The sequence below is a fragment of the Teleopsis dalmanni genome, chromosome 2 (assembly GCF_002237135.1).
Source record: "Teleopsis dalmanni isolate 2A chromosome 2, ASM223713v2, whole genome shotgun sequence".
Taxonomy (NCBI): Eukaryota; Metazoa; Arthropoda; class Insecta; order Diptera; family Diopsidae; genus Teleopsis; species Teleopsis dalmanni.
Genome location: NC_051847.1, coordinates 48,594,622 through 48,613,482, shown reverse-complemented (window position 1 = coordinate 48,613,482; position 18,861 = coordinate 48,594,622). Strand labels below are relative to the sequence as shown.

Genomic DNA, 18,861 nt, shown 5'->3' with positions numbered 1-18,861 from the left:
AAGTATTTTAGAATTTGATGCTGAAGTATTGTATTTTATATATTTGTAAAAGTTAAAATATACATAATATGTAGAAAGTGTATGTCTGTTACTATCTGTAAACTAGAAGAATTGGGGAGACCATATATGACCTGAGTGATTAATTGCTTGGTTATGTCCTTGACAATACAAACTTACTCAAATGCCCTATAACTGGTGATGAAATGTGTGTGTGTGTATGTGTAGTTACGTTATCGAAATAAACGAACTGATTTCTTAATAGTTTCATAAAGAGATTATATCAAAAACAAGTACATCAGATTGTATCAAAACTCAAAGTTCGTTATCTTTGAATTGAATAAAATAGTTTCTTACCAATTTTTATAAAACAATCCAAGAAATCCAAGAAAAAATAATACCCACAAGTTTTTCGCAATAATCGGAAAATGATCTGAAAAACAGACCCGACCTTTAGAAAGATAATTCGGAAATTTTCACTAACCATTACAATCATTATTTCACAATTCCATTATTCACTTATCAGGAGCATGTGCAAAGACTTATTTAAGGGAAGACTATTCGAACTTCAAAATCTCCATTTATATACGTAACTGAAGATAATGACTCGGTATTATGTATGCTTTGCTTATTTAATATTGCATGGCAAAATATTGTTTTACATTACTGTAATGAGGCAACTATACTATACCCCATGAGTAACCACCGACTTATTTTAATTTCCGGTACTAAAAGAGAAGCTTAAAGGACAAAATTTTTCACAATAGTAGAGACAAAAGCAAAATCGAGGAGTTTGTTGAAACTATATATGAGAAGGATTTCCAAAAATATTTCTCAAACTGAAAACTACGGTGCCAAAAATACAACTCTGTAGTGTACTATAAATATAATATAGAATATTAAGTAAATACTTACCATATCATACTTTTGAAATATTTAAAGCGTTTTTGTTCATATCTTGTGTAATTCACTTTTATTATTAAAAACCAGGATATTGACCAGGCCTGTGAGTTCATAGGCTTCCGTAGTTGAATAGCTTCTTTTTATAAACTCTGATCATTTATATAGAACATTTTTATTTGTTACTTTTTTTCTCTTACTCTTTGTAACTTCTTCAATTCTAATTAAAGGGGATACATAATGTTTTGACTCATAGCCTCTGCAATCTAAAGCATTTTTGTTCTCGTTTTATTGAAAAACCTGACTTTCTATAAAATAATTTATTTGTGAATTCTTATCATACATATTTTGATATAAAAAAAAAGATAAAAAATTTAAATAGTTCACAACATTGAAGCTTATAACAATTTTTAAAAGACTTTGTTAAAATAAGTTTCGAATAGTAGTGAACTAGAACAACAGAAATTATTTTTATACTTTATATTATTTTTATATTATTATATTACTATTTACATTATTTTGTTTTTTATTTAATTTTAACAATTAAAAATGAAAATATAATTAATTAATTCTAGTTTATGATTTTGATCTAATATATAACACAGAAACCAAACTTTCACAGCAAGTTAACAAAATTTCAAATAAAAGTGCAAACATGCAAGTCAAGTATGGCTTTGGGTTAGTTGGCTAATAAACGCTAACTCTGAACTTCAAATTAAGCAGGGCACGAGTTCGATTCCTGGTACTTGCAGTTTCAAAAAATTATTTACGCATAATTGATAACAAGAAATAATTCTAACACCACTGAGGATGTGGCACTGTGACCGTCGGGTCTATTGGTTTAGAGTAGGTCTCTAAATACTGCTGCGTCAATAAAAAGTAGTATAGGACTTATTTTACAGAGTTTTATTGCCTCTGCCGTAGAAATATACATTCCCAGGAGCCTGTATTAGCGCAGGGTATTCTAACAGCACATATGTGGGCGACTCCTGATTCTCTTCACAGAATCTACAGTTTGCATCCGTAAATATACTCGGTCTTGTAAGGTAGTATTTTAGATTATAGTGTCCTGTTTGGATTCCTGTTATGATTCTAAGTTTTTCTTTTGATAGGTTCAAATAATCCTGGTATCTTTTATTATTGTAGGTGCCAATTACTGATTTGGATTGTGTTAATCCTGTTATATTATTCCAGTAACTCTTTTTATTCTAGTTCTCCTTTATTCTAGTACTGATGTAGATTGTGTTAATCCTGTTATATTATTCCAGTAACTCTTTTTATTCTAGTTCTCCGTATTTGCTTCTGCGTACGCCAGTATGTCTCAGTACCCAAAGAATCGACACCGAATTTAATTCGCCAAGCAAATTTAGCTTATCGAGGCAGTCTTGCACCAGTCAGATGCGAGTTTAGTGCTTTGATCGCCGCTTGGCTGTCTGTCAGTATTGCGATATTTTTACCCTTGTAATTCCATTCAATATTGATGAATTAATTAAAATAATATAAAAATAATTTTTGTTGTTATAATTCACTACTGTTCAAAACCTCTTTATTAAAAACTATAGTTTATGTCAAAATTAAAATAGTCACTACTGTCATATTGATAATAAACGTTTTAAATCTTTAATTTTATGCACTGAATTGTTCACGTAATAAAACAATTTTATTTTAATATTTTTTTTCGTTTTCATTTTCATTTTATTATTGTGAAAACAAATAAAATTTAAATACCATTTTAAGAGTTGCCAAAATAGCAACAATTGGAGTTTGCCCAAAACTAAAGCAATAATCGTTAAATTATGAACAATTTTTCAACTTAATGAAAAATCCTGGCACGCTCCCAGTCGTATTTATAAATCATTTGGACTCTGTTCACTTTGCTTCTGGTAGTTTATAAGTTGGCCACGTTTAAAATGAAGATAAACATGGCAAATTATGTGTCAGAGTCCCTTTTTTCTATACGGTGAAATAAAAACATTTTAATAATAAGAAATAAAAAATAAAATCTTATTTAAATATTTATTTCAAACTAGAAAAATATTTTTTATTTAATACTATTTTGTTTGTTTTTTAGCCTCGTACTGCTTCTTACTCACTTATTAAAGAAATGATAACAACTGAAAACGCAAGCCGAATCATCACAGAGCAGATATCCTTTCAGTGCCTGCAAAAAGTCCTCCTTGAAAAGGAGCAAGTATTGTGCGCTGCATTATGGCGACGACGTGTCATGAAATTTACGTAAAAAGTTCTGTTGTTGACTTATTAAATAAACGTTCGTTATGCTGTTCGCAAAAAACGTGAAGGACATACGGTAGGTAGTGTTATGAGTTTCAGTTTTCAGTTTTCACTACAAGTCTTCCTAACTCACACATTTAGCCAGTATTTGGATTTGAGTAAAAAAAAACAAAAAAAGTAAAAATAAAAAAAAAATTAATTCAATTCAATGCGATGGAAGGATGCGTTACTACTGCAGGATCTGTTGAAATTATTGCTGTTTGCCTGTTAAACAGCGGTAGTGTTTGTGTCAACGTATTAAGCAGTACCGAAAGCTGAAGTCACTGCTTTGCCGGCAGGATTTCTTAGTACGACGGAGTCTGCATTAAATAAAATTTTGAAAAAAAATTGCATAGGAAATTATATAAATAATTTATGAAGTGAATGCAAGAAGTTACTAAGTTTATTAAAAGGATAGAAAAATATGAAAAACAAGAAATATGAAGTTGATTTCATGTTTTCATAACTCCAAGCAAATACACTTTGATACTGATTTGGGTAAGTATTTTCCTTATCGTATAGGTTGCAAATGATATGAAAAAGATTACTTGAAGAAAGTTCTTATTATAAGAGGCATAAGTAATTTATTGCTTTAATGTCTTCATGACTTTTAAATCAGTTCTTGGTATATTTATAACTATTTATAAATATTTATAACTATTATATTTATTATTTATAATTATTATAATATAGATATAAGACATAATTATATAATCATAATCATATAGATAAAGACTACATAAGACATATGTAATATCTATATGTCTCTAAAAATGGAACAATATTTCTAACAAGAAGGTAATAATTTATAACTAAGATATAATACATAATTATATTATCATAATCATATAGGTATAAAACATATGTAATATTTACATGTCTCTAAGAATAGAATAGAATAGAATAATTTATAACTATCATAATATAGATATAAGACATAATCATACTATCATAACCATGTAGATGTAATACATATGTATGTTATTAACTACATGTCTTTAAGAGTGAAACAATATTTCTTTTAAACAGGTAATAATTAATAACTTTTATAATATAGATATAAGATAAAATCATACTATCATAATCATAGAGATTTAGATTATATAAGACATATTTTAATCTGCATGTCTCTAAGAGTGGGATAGTATTTCTTCTAAAAAGGTGATTTTTATAACTATTATTATATAAATACAAGACATGATTATATCATAATCATATAGATATAATACATATGTAATATCTAACAACAATGTAATATCTAACAACAGTGGAACAATATTTCTACCAAGAATGTAATAATTTAAAACTATTATAATATAAATATAAGACATGATTGTAATATCATAATCATATAGATATAAGACATATGTAAGTCTACATGTCATTAAGAGTGAAACAATATTTCTACCAAGAATATAATAATTTATAACTATCTTAAAATAGATATAAGACATAATTATATTATCATGTTCATATGGATATAGAAATATATCACATAAGACATAAGTAATTTCTACATGTCTCTTCTTCTTCGAAGAAGATAATAATTTATAACCTTCATAATATTGATATAAGACATAATCATATTATCATAATCATATACATTTAAGACATAATCATATTGTTATAATCAAATAGATATAACACATATATAATATTTACATGTCTCATATAACTAATAAGCATAAAATTACAGATTTGGCTATATAATATTTATATTGAATATCCATAAATATGAATCACTTAAGATAAAATTAGACTGGAATGGCTGCAATGTACACAAAAGGCTAACATTATGTATCACAATGGTATCACAATCTTCTCATTAAATTACCAATAAATTGCGGTAAATAAAATCCTTGATTTGATTACTTAAGGATGCTGAGTAAAGAAACTGACTAATGTGGATGTAGATATTAAGTAATTCTGTCACTGAAGAAAATTGTGAGTACACCAGTGAATATTTACCGATGCGGAGTTAATAAACTGACGCTTATGTAAACATACTAAGTAATACTAATTGTGAAAAAAATCCTCATAGTACCAGTGATTATTTACGGATGCGGGGTCAACAAACTCACGGAGATTGATTGAAGCATACTAAGTAATTCTCTCTGATAAAATCATAGACATACTGTTTAACTTTTTCAACTAACTAACAATTATAAACAAATTCAGACAAATGTCCGGTTTATTTAAGGTTCTGTCATTAGGGTACTAAAAAATAATATAGCAATTTGTGCTTTCCAATGGCAAATCTTATTAATCTGTTAAAATTGGCAGGGAATAATGTACAGAAAAAAGGTATCTTTTACAGTTTATCAGAAAAGAAAAGATATTAAAATTCCAGCAAAAATTCATTCCAAAAAATCATTTAATTTATATAATGCAAATTTATATTTAAGTGAATTGATATTTTTCTCATAATAATATTTCAATAAACCCTTATTTAACCATAATCGTGATATTATCGTAGCAATAAAGTTACTCAGACAACATTTCAAAAACTACGAGAAAAATCAAAATTAAATCGTGCTAAATGATGCGATGAGTAACTGTCTAAGGATGAAAAGAAATTTCTTACAGCTATTTCGAAAAGCAAAAATTGAATATAAAAGATTTATTAAAATCTATTTTAATCTGTGAAAATTGTGTAAATGTCATATGACAAACACCTAACCAAGAGAAAATCACACAAAAGGAATAGAATCGTCCTATTTTCCTTCTTCGAGCAGATAACCTTCGAGCAGAGGTCTCATAACACAAATCAAGTGGACAATCAGAAATGTTAAAAAATGACAGTAAGAAAATTACGATTGCAATAACTTAATTAATTTCTATAATTACTGGCGTAATAAGGTTTACAATGATTTTTGTTGAAAAAAAGTCACATTTCGTTTGTTAAGAAATATGAAGAATCTAAAAAGAGAAAAAAGAGGATGAGGAAAAATTAAATATAGATATGGGTGTTATTGATACGATATAAGTGTTATCTATACGATATCTGTCATTGTTACGTTACATATGTTATCGATACGTTACATATGTTATCGATACGTTACATGTGTTACATGTGTTATACGATACAGATGTTATCGAAAAGTTATAGATTTTATTGATATGAGGCAGGTTTTATTGTATGTTGAGTATTTGTTGTATGGGTTCTCATAAATAATTTTATTATTTTAATAACTCTGATCATTATTAGAGCTCAATTAAATAAAGTATTTTATTTAAAAATTGCACTAAGTCAGTTAAATAGATGCCTATTTTCTGTCAATACGTCAATAGAGTTACATTCGTTTTAATTAGTATATTCTAGAAATTACTACTCATTATCCTTGTTTATACTAATCAATGAGTGTCCTTTTTGAAATAATAATCATTATTTTACAGTTTCCTTCTTGCTTTAATAATATCCTTAATTTAAATTAATTAATTTGATATTACAATAATAAAATTCTTTTAATTTGAAAATAAATACTTATAAAATACTTTATTTCAATAAGTTCATAATTATTATATTTAATGTATAAGAAACTCTTCAAATGCTTATATTTCTGTTAGTCATCCTTTTGGTGCTGTGTCAACTCAATTATTTTCTCAGTTTTGTACAAGTGGCTGTCTGACCTTCTTCAGCTTTCTTACAGATGAAATAAATTGATTTAATGAGGCATTCATCGGTAATAGCAGAATGTTTAAATTGCTTTCAAAAGGATTTCAAGGATTACATGTTGGATTTAAAGGATATGAAATATGTTAGACAGGTTAATATAGCATTATTTGTGCAGCTTTAAGTTAATGCTAAAATATCTTGTGTTTTAGAAATAAATTTAAAAAATATAAAAATATTGATAAGAACTTTTTTGAAAGGTTATTTCAATTGAAGTTCGAAATGTTGACAGACTAGAATATTCAACTAGTATTTAAAGGGGTTTTAGGAATTACTTATTTATTTATAATAATGTTGTTTTACACAGTTTATAAAATAATTTAATATAAATAAATTAAATGATAAATGTTGAGAATAAATATTCAAAAAAAAAAAAATTATTACATATAATGGTTTAAAAAGCTCTTTGGTTGGTTTGTAAAAACAGATAATTCCAGCAATTGTTCAATATAACATATAACAAGTACAAACTCTTCATTTTTTAAAAGAAGTATGTAACCCATTTACCTTTTTAGATAGTTACACAAACTTCAATGTTTTGCTTTAGCTAGGTGAAAACATATATAAACATGGACTTGGTTGAACGAACTTAAGAAATTTAATTCCAAACATAGATAGTATTCCGTTGCATATTATTGAAAAAGTGGCATGGCCTCAGGTGGTCCATTATTAACCTTCATCTGTATTTTCTTTATAGACAAAAAGTCAAACAAGTCTCTCAGTATATAAATACTTGAAATGTCGCACTAATCCTCGAATAGTGTAATTTTTATATATTAATAAATTTCAAAACAAAAATGAGGTCTTCAGAACTGCTAAGCTAAATCGGGTCTTGAAATTTCATACACAGGTTTATTATTACAAGTCCCAGCAAGTTTGAGCATCTGAAGAAGCACTATTTTATTTAAACTATTTAACATCTAAAATGCATCAAAAGCGGTTGTCGGAAATTTTAAGAGAGTAGTATTCTTATAGCAGCTTGACTGTAGGTATTGCAAGCAGCCTTCAAATATTTGCTGTGTTCTATTTTTTGATACCATAATGATTATCTTCTGGAGTGATTATAACGGGCACATACGTCAATGCGCTCACCTATGCTTATAATAAAGTAGACCAAGTGAAATACTGGTAGAAACTCTTTTACTCCATTGTATTGCTTTATAAAACAAAGCAGATTTTAAGATCATTTTGAATCTTTAATGAATGTGCCGTAATGACAAGGTGTTTATTTTTACATAAAGAAGAGATTTTAGAGTGTAAAAAATTTTTTAGCTAGAATATTTTATTTTAATTATGACAATTTTTTTTTTTTTGAACTGACAATAGATGAATAATGCTAAATACTTATCAATCAGATATCTTTGGAAATATTTGAAGGTTTCATAGTCCAAATAAGATTTATTTTTTAATAAATTTTTTAACTGAAATGATGTTTCCGATATCAAGAATAATAGGAGAAGTAGGATCTGTTAATGTTTTATTTTATAATTATTCAGTATACAATAATTATGTAAAATGAAATTTTGCAACTAGTGGAGCAGATCCGACATGCAATCTGTCAGAAGATATAGAAGGCACTAAACATTAATCTAATGACAGTTTGAAGTCATTAAAAAAAATCACGCTAAACATAGACGTAGCAAACATTTAAATTAAGTGTAGTATAGTGGTTCCTTTAGTGCTCATAATTCAACTAAACAATCTACGAAAAGCTATCAAAATTGGCCAACAGAAAAGAAGTTGTGTTCCATCACGACAATGCCAAAATGCCACCCCATGTATATCGTTGATGAATCGATGGAAAACTTTAATGCACCTACTGTATAGCCTGAACATTGTACTATATGACTATATTGCATTATTTGTTTCGGTATCTGTGAAACCCTCTTAAAGGTAAAATATTAGCCGACCGAAGAGCCACTGACAATCATTTCATCGGCCAAGTTTTTGCGATAAGCTACAGAGATTTTATAAATGGAAATATTAAATGGGCGAAAAATGGTAGAAGGTATGACAATGAACAATTTGAACTATGGTAAGTAAATCCATAAAGTAGTTGCATTGAAATATGAAGGTACCCGAAAAATGGTAAAAGGTATTGCAATCAACCATTCGAACTAAGTAGATCCTAATTTTCAGCAACTTTCAGTGTCCTTAATTAATACCAATAAAAAGTTTATGAAAATGTGACATTAACAAATTAAGAACATCAAACGTCTTTCATGCAGGTAACCAGGGCTTAATAACAAAGACAATTTTAAGCCGTAAAAAAAGCACACAACAACACTTATAGTCAAAAGACAAAAAGACCTAAGAGAGTTGAAAAGTTTTTTCTTATCAAATTATAAAAACAATAGACAACAATAGTCACTTGTGCATTTGTTTGACAAACTTTTCCGCAATAATGAAATTATAATCTATTCACATAACAACAACAGCCTCCTTACCTCCTTGACACTTAGCCTCGTTTTAGTCTTCTGCCTTTGCTTCCAAACTGTGTTGGTTGCTTAACGCTTAGCGTTTCAAATTAAACTTTTCTTGCCAGGCTTTGTTAACATTGTTTGTTTTAAGTATTCCTTAAATCCTTATTGTGCTTTTTTCTTTGCTCACTCCTTGCAAAATGTTAACTTTGTTAACTTTGATTTTTGTCTTCTACTCTATGTGAGCAGTTCCCGAATAGAAGAGTGGTTGCTCAACCCACGTTGGCAAAGGACAACAATTCACCAGCGTAATGAGCTTCCTTTGTTTAACCACAATTTCGGTACTAGCTTTGTTCTAAGTAGTGAAGCAATCAAATTTTGTGAGACTAGTTGAGGAAGTACTGGAATAACGACAATATAATATGGTTGACAATGTAAGTAGTTAAATGGAGGAATATTTAAATGCTGATATAATGTCAAATAAAACCGAAATGACAATCAACGTTTGAAATTCAGAGATTTTAAGTTTATTAAAGTTGACACTTGAATACTCGTACTTTTGATTGATGTAAAGTTTCAAGAACTAAAGTGAGGCAATCAAGACATATGTACATGTAGTGCTTGTTTTGCTCGTTATTAGTTCAATCTTTCCACTTTTGTTTTCTTTTGCGATAGATAAAACGCATCGACAACAAAAAAATGAGATTTAAACCTTCTGAGAATTCTCTTAATAATAAATGGAGAAGATTTCCACCTCTGACCGAGAGGGCTGAGACTAAAACGTTATTCTAGTAATTAGGGATGAGAGTAGAGATAGAGGCTTAGTACTTAAAAGTCTATGCTCATAAAAGCCAGAATGCACGGAAGTCGTATATGGGGAAGGAAGATAAATGTTGGGAGTGCGGCTATTTTGCAAACACTATAGGTAGATTAATTGTAGATTCTTTGACCAGAGTCACGGCTATAGATGGGAGTAATGGAAGCATCTTTATGCATCACATCAGAGTATTAGATTGAGGGTTGGGAAACTTGTGTCACATAGCTAATGAAAAGACAGAGGAATGGATGCTATAGCTTGAAACCTCGTGGGTGGGTTTTCCAACCGGGTGAGGTACTGCCAGGCGAACATAAGCAGGTACTCGTTGTTGCGAGTAATTTGAGCTTTCTTGTAAAGAACAGGGTTTGGAAGTGCTCATCGTCAGACTTATGCTAGTATTTGGTGCAATCACGTAAGACGGATTCTTTTAATGTCTCACACGTTTTTTTTATTGCTAGTTAACATATTCTATCAAATTTAGTGCTATTAGCAAGAATTTTTATTTTTGTTTGTTTTACTAAATATAATTGACTTTCAACTTAGCGAATACCTGTTATAACGAACTCTCTATATAATAAAAACTTGTGTATATAACAAATATAACAAGAATATTTAGTCTAAGTAACGAATGTTACATAATAAATCCTTTTTAAATAATGAAAGGTCCAAACATCTTTCGTTAAACCAAAATTCTACAGTATACTAATAAATATGATCTAACACAAGTATAAAATACTTGCGAGTGTGGAGTGTAGACTTTTAATAGTATGTTTCCACTGCTTACTAAGTAAGTTTAATTTACTAAGTTAATTTCATTAACCATACAAAGAGCTACCGTGCTTTTAAACTTACTTAAAAATAAAACAAGAGAAATTGAACCATAAAATTAATTTCAAAAATGGAAAATGATCAAAATATTTAATATATATTTAATATGTTAAATGTAAACAAACAACAAAAAACGTACTAAGAATGTAAGTAGTTATTAAAATTTTTGTTTTTGTTAATTAAATATGTTATATATTTGTAAACTATATATATATATATATATATATGTATAAATGATTTGATATATCAATTACATATTTAATTTTTTGTGTAATGAGTGAAATTTTTTTAATTTATATTGTTTTAAGCTCTTAAATAAAAACTGTTTTAAAACTTTCAAAGAACTTTCAGACACATAAAAGATCTTTCACTTGCAATAAGTAACTTATGCCAATGAAAATGCCAAAATCTTATAGTTAAGTAATTTACTAAGTAAGCAGTGGAAACATACGATAAGATATGTTTTCTATTCATACCTTTTCAATATATGACATGTACTATGTTTCTACTGTCTTATTTAGACAGTTTTGCCCATTTAGGAAAATTTTGTGCGTGGACGCAGACTTTTTCTACTAAGTGTATAGGAAGTGAGGCTATTTTAAATATTCTGATTTGACAGAACATCATCAGTTCTTCAGTTCAATATTGTAAGAATTAATGTGCGTCACCTTACCCATTCAAAATTTCTAAATATACCCATACGTGTGTTACCGTAGGCTGCATTGTTTTTGTTTTTGTAATTGTAAAGCTGTTTTTTACTAAAAAAAAAAATAACAACAAAAATGACTATATAAATATCAAATGTGGTTTTTATTGTGTTTACAGCTGAACTATTAAGAAATTTGATTTATTTTTAGTTTAAAACTGAAAACAGCTTCAATGCTTGCATTAAATAATTTATAATATAAGTGTATTATAATTATTAAATTAAGTTGATGATAATTTTCTTTTTAGTATTTAAAGTTATATTTAATTAAAAATAGTAAAGAGAACATATTTTGAAATTCATCATTTTTTTTTAAATATTTATTATGCATTTTAACATAAAATATTTATTTTTTAATCTTATAATATTTTAATGGAATACTAATATACATATGTTTATTCATAAAATATTATTTAACTATATTTAATAATTTAATGCAGTCTTTTAATGTGATGACTCTTAAAACTATATTCCACAAGAAAATGTCAACAACAAATTTACCAACAAATATTTCAGTTTATATATTTATTCAGTTTAGAATTCTTTTAATGTCTTATTTTGCAAATTTGGTAAAACATCATTTATTCATTGCATTTGTTTGAAAATGTATAAAAAAAAAGTATCAACATTTTTTTCAGAAATATTGAAATATATTTTACATAAAAAAAAATCTAATAAAAAAATTAAAAAAAATCCCTATGTTATGCATCCCTTGCGGGGATCGAACCCGCGACCTTTGGATTAGAAGTCCAACGCGCTATCCTCTGCGCCAAAGGGACGGTTTGATTGTTGTTGCCAAAGAAGTAATAATTATGAGCAGAACAATTTAGAACAAAAAAAGTTTTATATGTGTGTATTGAAAAAATATATCTAACTTAATACCACATTAGACAACAATAAATATTTGAATATATATAGAAAGAAAAAGATCTGAATACTAAAGGCTACTATTTCACTATTAAATACTAATTTAACGTATAAATTGTTTGAAATTTTATTGAATTTCGCTGTATATAAAAAGTAATATAATAAAAATTTATGATTTAATTTAACAAATTATATTCATTCGTAAAGTTTTGATATTATAATATATAAATATATTTGTATATTTATATAAATTATATGAATTCTATATTACGTATATTAATTCATATTAATATATATTTATTCATATTAATATATATTAATATATATTTTTATATCTGAGCTTATACGAATTTTATTGAAGTTATAGTATTGAATCGATATTAAAATTTGTTAAAATTTTTCCATTATTAATTTTAAATTAATTTATACTTATTAGGTGTAAATATAATACGTATACATAAACGCAGTTCATATAAAATAACATTCCCAATAAGATATTTATTGCAATTAGTACTACTAAGTGAACGCTTTTTACTATAATTAAAATGATTGACTTATGTCAAAATACAAGTTTTTTCTTTATAACTTGTTCCCATTTTAAAGGTAATTTCATTATCCTCTCTCATAGAAGTCCTCGTCCCTATTTTCAAAAAATTGGGACAGTTATACAATGCGGTTTACAGATAACTAATGCTATTTATTAGGAAAATAATGGATTTTATTTTACTGCACCTAATACTAATGTTGTATATTAAAATAAAAAAAAATTCGTTAAATTGTAAAAGCCGTGATATAAAATGTGTACTGGCGTAACATTTGTTTTGAGTATATGTAATAAAATTGTTTAAATTTTTTAAAATACATTTTTAATTTAAATTTTTGGTAACACAGTATACATTCAATTTGATTTTAATAAATATATATTTTAAAAATAAAATCATATCTTTAATTTTTTTTTTCGTATTTAATTTTTATACGTTCAACTAACAAGAAGCACAATGTGTGGAATTGATTGAACACACCCCATGTGACGCTTGTCAAAACATATGTTGACAATTTTTGTCAATAACATTTTTGTTTTATAACTTTAAGTTGGTCCGGTGTTTGATAAAATTATAGTTAATAAAATGTGGCCAATAATAATGGCAATTTTACGCAGAAATGCTGTCTATATTACACTTCCTGTAGCAGCGGTCGTTGGCTTTGTTGGTTATAACTTAGAAAATTTAATTTCTGATAAGTACACACCGTACAATAGTAAGTATGCCGACTACGTGCAGATATGTATCCTTTTATCAACTTATTTCTTTGTTTTGTAGAATCAATTCAAGAAGATCGTATGGAGCGGTTAACAGAAGAAGATGTGTTATTAAATGCAGCTAACGTTGAGAAACTGGGACTGAAATCAAATGTATTAGAGCGTAATCTATCTCCATCGTTACAAAAGAGTACTTAAAAATTGATTATGTTTAAGCCAATTGCTATTTTTGTTTATAATTTGTGCGCGTAAATACATATAGTATATATTTTAAATAAAAAGAAGTTATAAAATAATTTTGTGAAATGATGAAATAAAAAAAAATTTTGACACATCCCTTGCGGGGATCGAACCCGCGACCTTTGGATTAGAAGTCCAACGCGCTATCCTCTGCGCCAAAGGGACCGTTAAAATTCTGAGCCAAAGATTATAGTTGAAAGTTCACCAAATGTTCTTATAGATCACAATTTATGCTAATGTTCTTAAATTAATATTTTCTTGATCAAATAAAAAAACGATACTAATTATGTATTCGATCATAGTAAACATGTCTAATAGAACATAAACAGGTTTTCGTTCTCTTAAGCATAATTGTAAGAAAAAGCAATAATTGAATATATAATCTTTATCTACACTTAAAGATATTTGTCTAGATGGTGAAGTTAACATTTTAGAGCTACTTTTTTTTCAATGAAGAACTATAGATCACGATATTCGTTGAAATGTCACCATCATAACTTTGACTAGAAGTAAGGAACCAAGTATTTTAGTTTAAACGCAGAATAAATAAAGCACAAATAATAAAATTCTATACAAAGAGCTTTAATTCTATTTATGAAATTATAGGTTTAATAGATTGACTTTACATTATAAGTCCCTGTTTTGAATTACTCCCGAATGAATCTTTGTAAAAATGAAAGTTATCAATAAACTAAGGTGCGTCTACGATATTGTTGTTAATGCTATTCTTATCTACGATACAGAGAGACTAAAAGCGACATGCATATATGTGCATCTGTAAAAATTTCTTTAAAAATGAAATGCTAGAGGTCTATGGCAGTATTAAAACTATAAGTGAAAAACATAAAAATCAAATTATAAAACATTAGAATTTAAATTTGGACACATCACCAGAACTTTAAGAACAAAAATATTGATTTATATGTTAAGAGTACGATTTAGTTTCACTAAAAATTTGATACAAAATCGGTCTGGTCTGAAACTACTTCCCATTCGTCACATATAAATTCCATACTACAAAAAGTTTAACAATTTTACGATATAAAACATCTATTAAGTTCGTAATACTTTGTCCCAATAGATTTGTTTGTCTCTAATTTATTACTTCTAAATTAATTTTAAAAATGTTGTAAATGTCTTAAATAGAATACGTTTAGACAACCGATAGATTATATAGCGAGGAAAGTATTGGCATTAAATCCACAAGATAGCAAAAGACCTGGTGTGTGAGCGAAAACATGGAGAAGAACAATCGAAAATGAGCTAGCTTAAGCACTACATACATGCCCCACTAGGGGAAATGGACAATAGTAGTAGTTATAGTTTAGAGAAGGGCTGTCCAGACCAGATGCGTTCGCAGGCCAATACAAATACAATACAATACACTGTACAGATTGGAGGGCCGCAGGAACAAATACATACATTCACAGTTGTTATGGAAAAAAATAAAAATTCGGTTGTAATAGCTGTAATTTTCTCTTTCAGAATAACAAAAAAATTACTTACAATTTGCGAAAGAAAACATGTGATTCAACAACAATTCTCTTAAAATCTTCAGAGTTAGGTTTTACTTGCAAACATTTTTATGTCTTAACTTTTAGTGCAGCCAAATTCAAAAATCAGTCTATTGTGAATGTTTACTCGAAAATATTGCCAAATTCAAATCATCTGTTAAAACAGAAATAATAATAAATTGCAATATATCATATTGCAATATATATATATATTGCAATATATATTACAATCTTCTATTTTTCATTTTGTTTTCTTTTATTTAAATTAATCAAGTTTTAGTGTTAAGAATCGGGGGAATTAATCAACCTATTCCGAGCAAACTTATCCAGGATAGTGGGAATTATTACGGGACACTGCCCGTTGGGAGGACATGCCGTGAGGCTCAACATCAGAACCTCCTTACATTGTAGGCATTGCATGGAGGATGATGAAGAGGAATCACCAACACACCTTCTGCTACAGTGTCCTGCCTTCGCAAGACATAGACTATCCTACTTAGGGTCGCACTTTTTCTATTCACTAAGATAGCTAGATTCTATTTCCATAGCTCGTGTCAATGGCTTTGTAGCCAATGCCAAGTGGTTATGGGGACAGGTGTCAAATTCTTTAGGGTATCACAATGGACCTAAGTGAGTCTTCGGACGGCCCCAGTAACCTAACCCTAACCAAACCTAGTGTTGAGAATTATAATATATCACAATGTATACAACTAACACAAAACATGTGCCAAAATTAGACATTTAGCGTATTTTAAAAGTGATGGCAATTGGGTTTTAACCAGACTTAATGTTGTTTTTTCACAACTCTGAAAGAAAAAATCAACTATGAAAAAAAAAGAATATTAATATAAATATTAATATTAATATAAAATAAATAAAAGTAAAATAATGTGCTTCTATTAAAGTACATCAAAAGAAATGCGTAATTGTGATAGATTAGAAACATGTCGTGGGCCGCGTAAAAATTAGTCGCTGGCCGCACAAACATTAGCTGTGAACCGCTTGTGGCCTGTAGGATAGCCCTGCTTAGGATATTCCTGGTTTAGAAATCATTACAGAAATGCGATTTATAGTCTCATTTTGAGTATTGTAACATGCGGTTCGTGTGGCCTGTGGGTCCTGCATAGGACAGCCCTGATTTAGAAACCATTACAGAAATGCGATTTATAGTGTTATTTTAAATATTGTAACATGCGGTTCGTGTGGCCTGTGGGTCCTGCATAGGACAGCCCTGATTTAGAAAAATTATAGAAATGTGATTTATAGTGTTATTTTAAATATTGTAACATGCACTTCGTGTGGTCTGTGGGTCCTGCTTAGACCAGTCCTGGTTTAGAAACCATTACAGAAATGCAATTTATGCTATAGTGTTATTTTAAATATTGTAACGTATCTGGCTAAAATCAACGAAATATCATCAAAACCCCAATAAAAAATTAATAACAGAATATCGAAAGCAATTTACTTTGCTTGATGGTTTTTGGTATTAATGCAAATTTTATAAATCACATAAGAGCAGCTGTCCTTTTAAAGGAGTGCATATCAAAATCAACTTTATTTTAGTTTTATTATTGTAAAAATATTTTCAAAATTATGAAACAAAAAATTCATGGTTGGTAAAATTGGTTTTTATTTTGTGCAATAATATTTCAGTGTCTTTTGATATCAAATTTCAAATAATATTACTCTAAATTCGTCATGACTTCGCTGTGAGTCCCTAAAGTCCTTCAGTCAGGACAAAGTATGCATTTTTGAAATTTATATTTTTGCAAATATTTGACATGTTAACAGCAAAAATAGTAAAACTGTCAAAATGATTGAGTGGAAGGATAACGAGAACTGAAAGCAGAAAATAACAAATGTCAACATTCGTTTAACGATTATTTGTTATTTCAAAGGATACAAATCGAAGTGTTCGATAATATTTTTTAATCCTACAGAGTTAGAAAGTTTTGTTGATTTTAAAGATTTGGAGTATGCAGTCATTTTCATAGATTTACTAATAAAACAGTTTGGTTACCTTTGGCTTTCAATAGCTCAGACACTTTTGATAAGGGAAAAATAACAAACTGACAAATGCAAATTGCACACAGTTTAAGAGGATCAACGTCCTGTGCAAACAGTTTTACTTGCTTTGACTGCCTTTGATAAAACGAAAAATGAATAAAAAATAATTGCTTATATCTGAGTTCTGTCCACTTCAAGTACTTGTGAACCATTCGTTTAGGGATTGACATTTTAAAGGAATGCTAAATTTTGTTTACTCAAAGAAGAAGCTTATTTCTTAGACCACAATCATTGTCGGCATTGTTAGGATATTAGATATAATATAGTCAACTGAAATTTGTTGAATTAAAAAGTTTTAATAATAAAAATTTAATACACTCTTTAAATCTTATTATACGTAACTGTATTCAGAAATGAAAATCTCAATGCTAAGAACAGGAAGCTGACATATAACGAAATAATTCGTCCGTCACTTCTATATGGATGTGTAGCGTTTAGCAAAGCTTCAAACACTACTATTCACCAGCTAGAAATTGCACAAAGTCAGGCTCTGAGAAGACTTTTCAAGGTACCATGGTACATTAGGACGAATGACATCCTCGGGGACCTCAAGATTAATCCGATCAAAAAATATATAAAGGACAGAGCTCTTAAATTATTTGCGAAAACTGACAGATTTATCAACGCCACGTTATCGAATCTCTAAATGGTTACAGGCTCCTCGGGGAGATATGCAGATCTAAGGTCAATTATTGCTTAGTCTGATGAAGGCATAAAAAGGGGTTTTGAAGATACATCGAGTAAGAGTGCTCAAGTGCACTGGCTCAAATAGCTTCAACATAGATGTATTGTTCAATTCAAACTAAAATAATATTTTAAAGCAATACAACTCAAACAGTTTCCAGCTTTAATAGTCATTATCTACTTTAACTTCACTTCATGCAACAGTTAAATAATCTATAAATTTATTTTCACATTATTTAAATATGTTTTGAGTTACGAGATCCATCAATCATACCAACTTTTCCTAAACACCAAATCGCTTAATAAGTTTCAGTGTACAACTTACAGTATATTTGTATTCTCATCCCTCATTCCATGTGTCGGATAGCATTTCAACATAACAATTCAACGTATATTTGCACAAATTGATGAATATATTTCTATTTATTTTTATTTACTATTTAATAAACTTTATTTTATGTAAATGTTTATGCATTTATGTAAACAAAGGATAAATGGATTCTTTGTCATTTTTTAAATAAAACTTTTAGTTTCGTATCAATCATTTTAACGATTTCCTCTGCTGTTTTTGCGATATGTTCTGCGCTCGATGATTGAAAGCCAATATTTAAAACAAATC

General features: G+C 28.4%; 1 protein-coding gene and 2 non-coding genes across 3 annotated transcripts; 1 reads left to right on the top strand and 2 right to left on the bottom strand.

The window, feature by feature from the left end:
- Positions 1-12,318: 12,318 nt before the first annotated feature.
- On the bottom strand, positions 12,319-12,391 carry Trnar-ucu. Its single transcript has one exon. It is a non-coding gene; the product is annotated as a tRNA-Arg (tRNA).
- Positions 12,392-13,434: 1,043 nt separating this feature from the next.
- LOC119682443 (small integral membrane protein 12-A-like) lies at positions 13,435-14,007 on the top strand. Its single transcript, XM_038095891.1, has 2 exons — positions 13,435-13,736; positions 13,799-14,007. The coding sequence occupies exons 1-2, from the start codon at positions 13,607-13,609 to the stop codon at positions 13,933-13,935; spliced, it is 267 nt and encodes an 88-aa protein (XP_037951819.1). The 5' UTR covers positions 13,435-13,606; the 3' UTR covers positions 13,936-14,007.
- Positions 14,008-14,069: 62 nt separating this feature from the next.
- On the bottom strand, positions 14,070-14,142 carry Trnar-ucu. The gene has a single exon. It is a non-coding gene; the product is annotated as a tRNA-Arg (tRNA).
- Positions 14,143-18,861: the final 4,719 nt, after the last annotated feature.

Coding starts and splice junctions, on each gene's coding strand:
- LOC119682443 (XM_038095891.1), top strand. CDS start 13,607: ATGTGGCCAATAATAATGGCAATTTTACGCAGAAATGCTGTCTATATT. Junction 13,737..13,798: donor TAAGTACACACCGTACAATA/GTAAGTATGCCG, acceptor TTTGTTTTGTAG/AATCAATTCAAGAAGATCGT.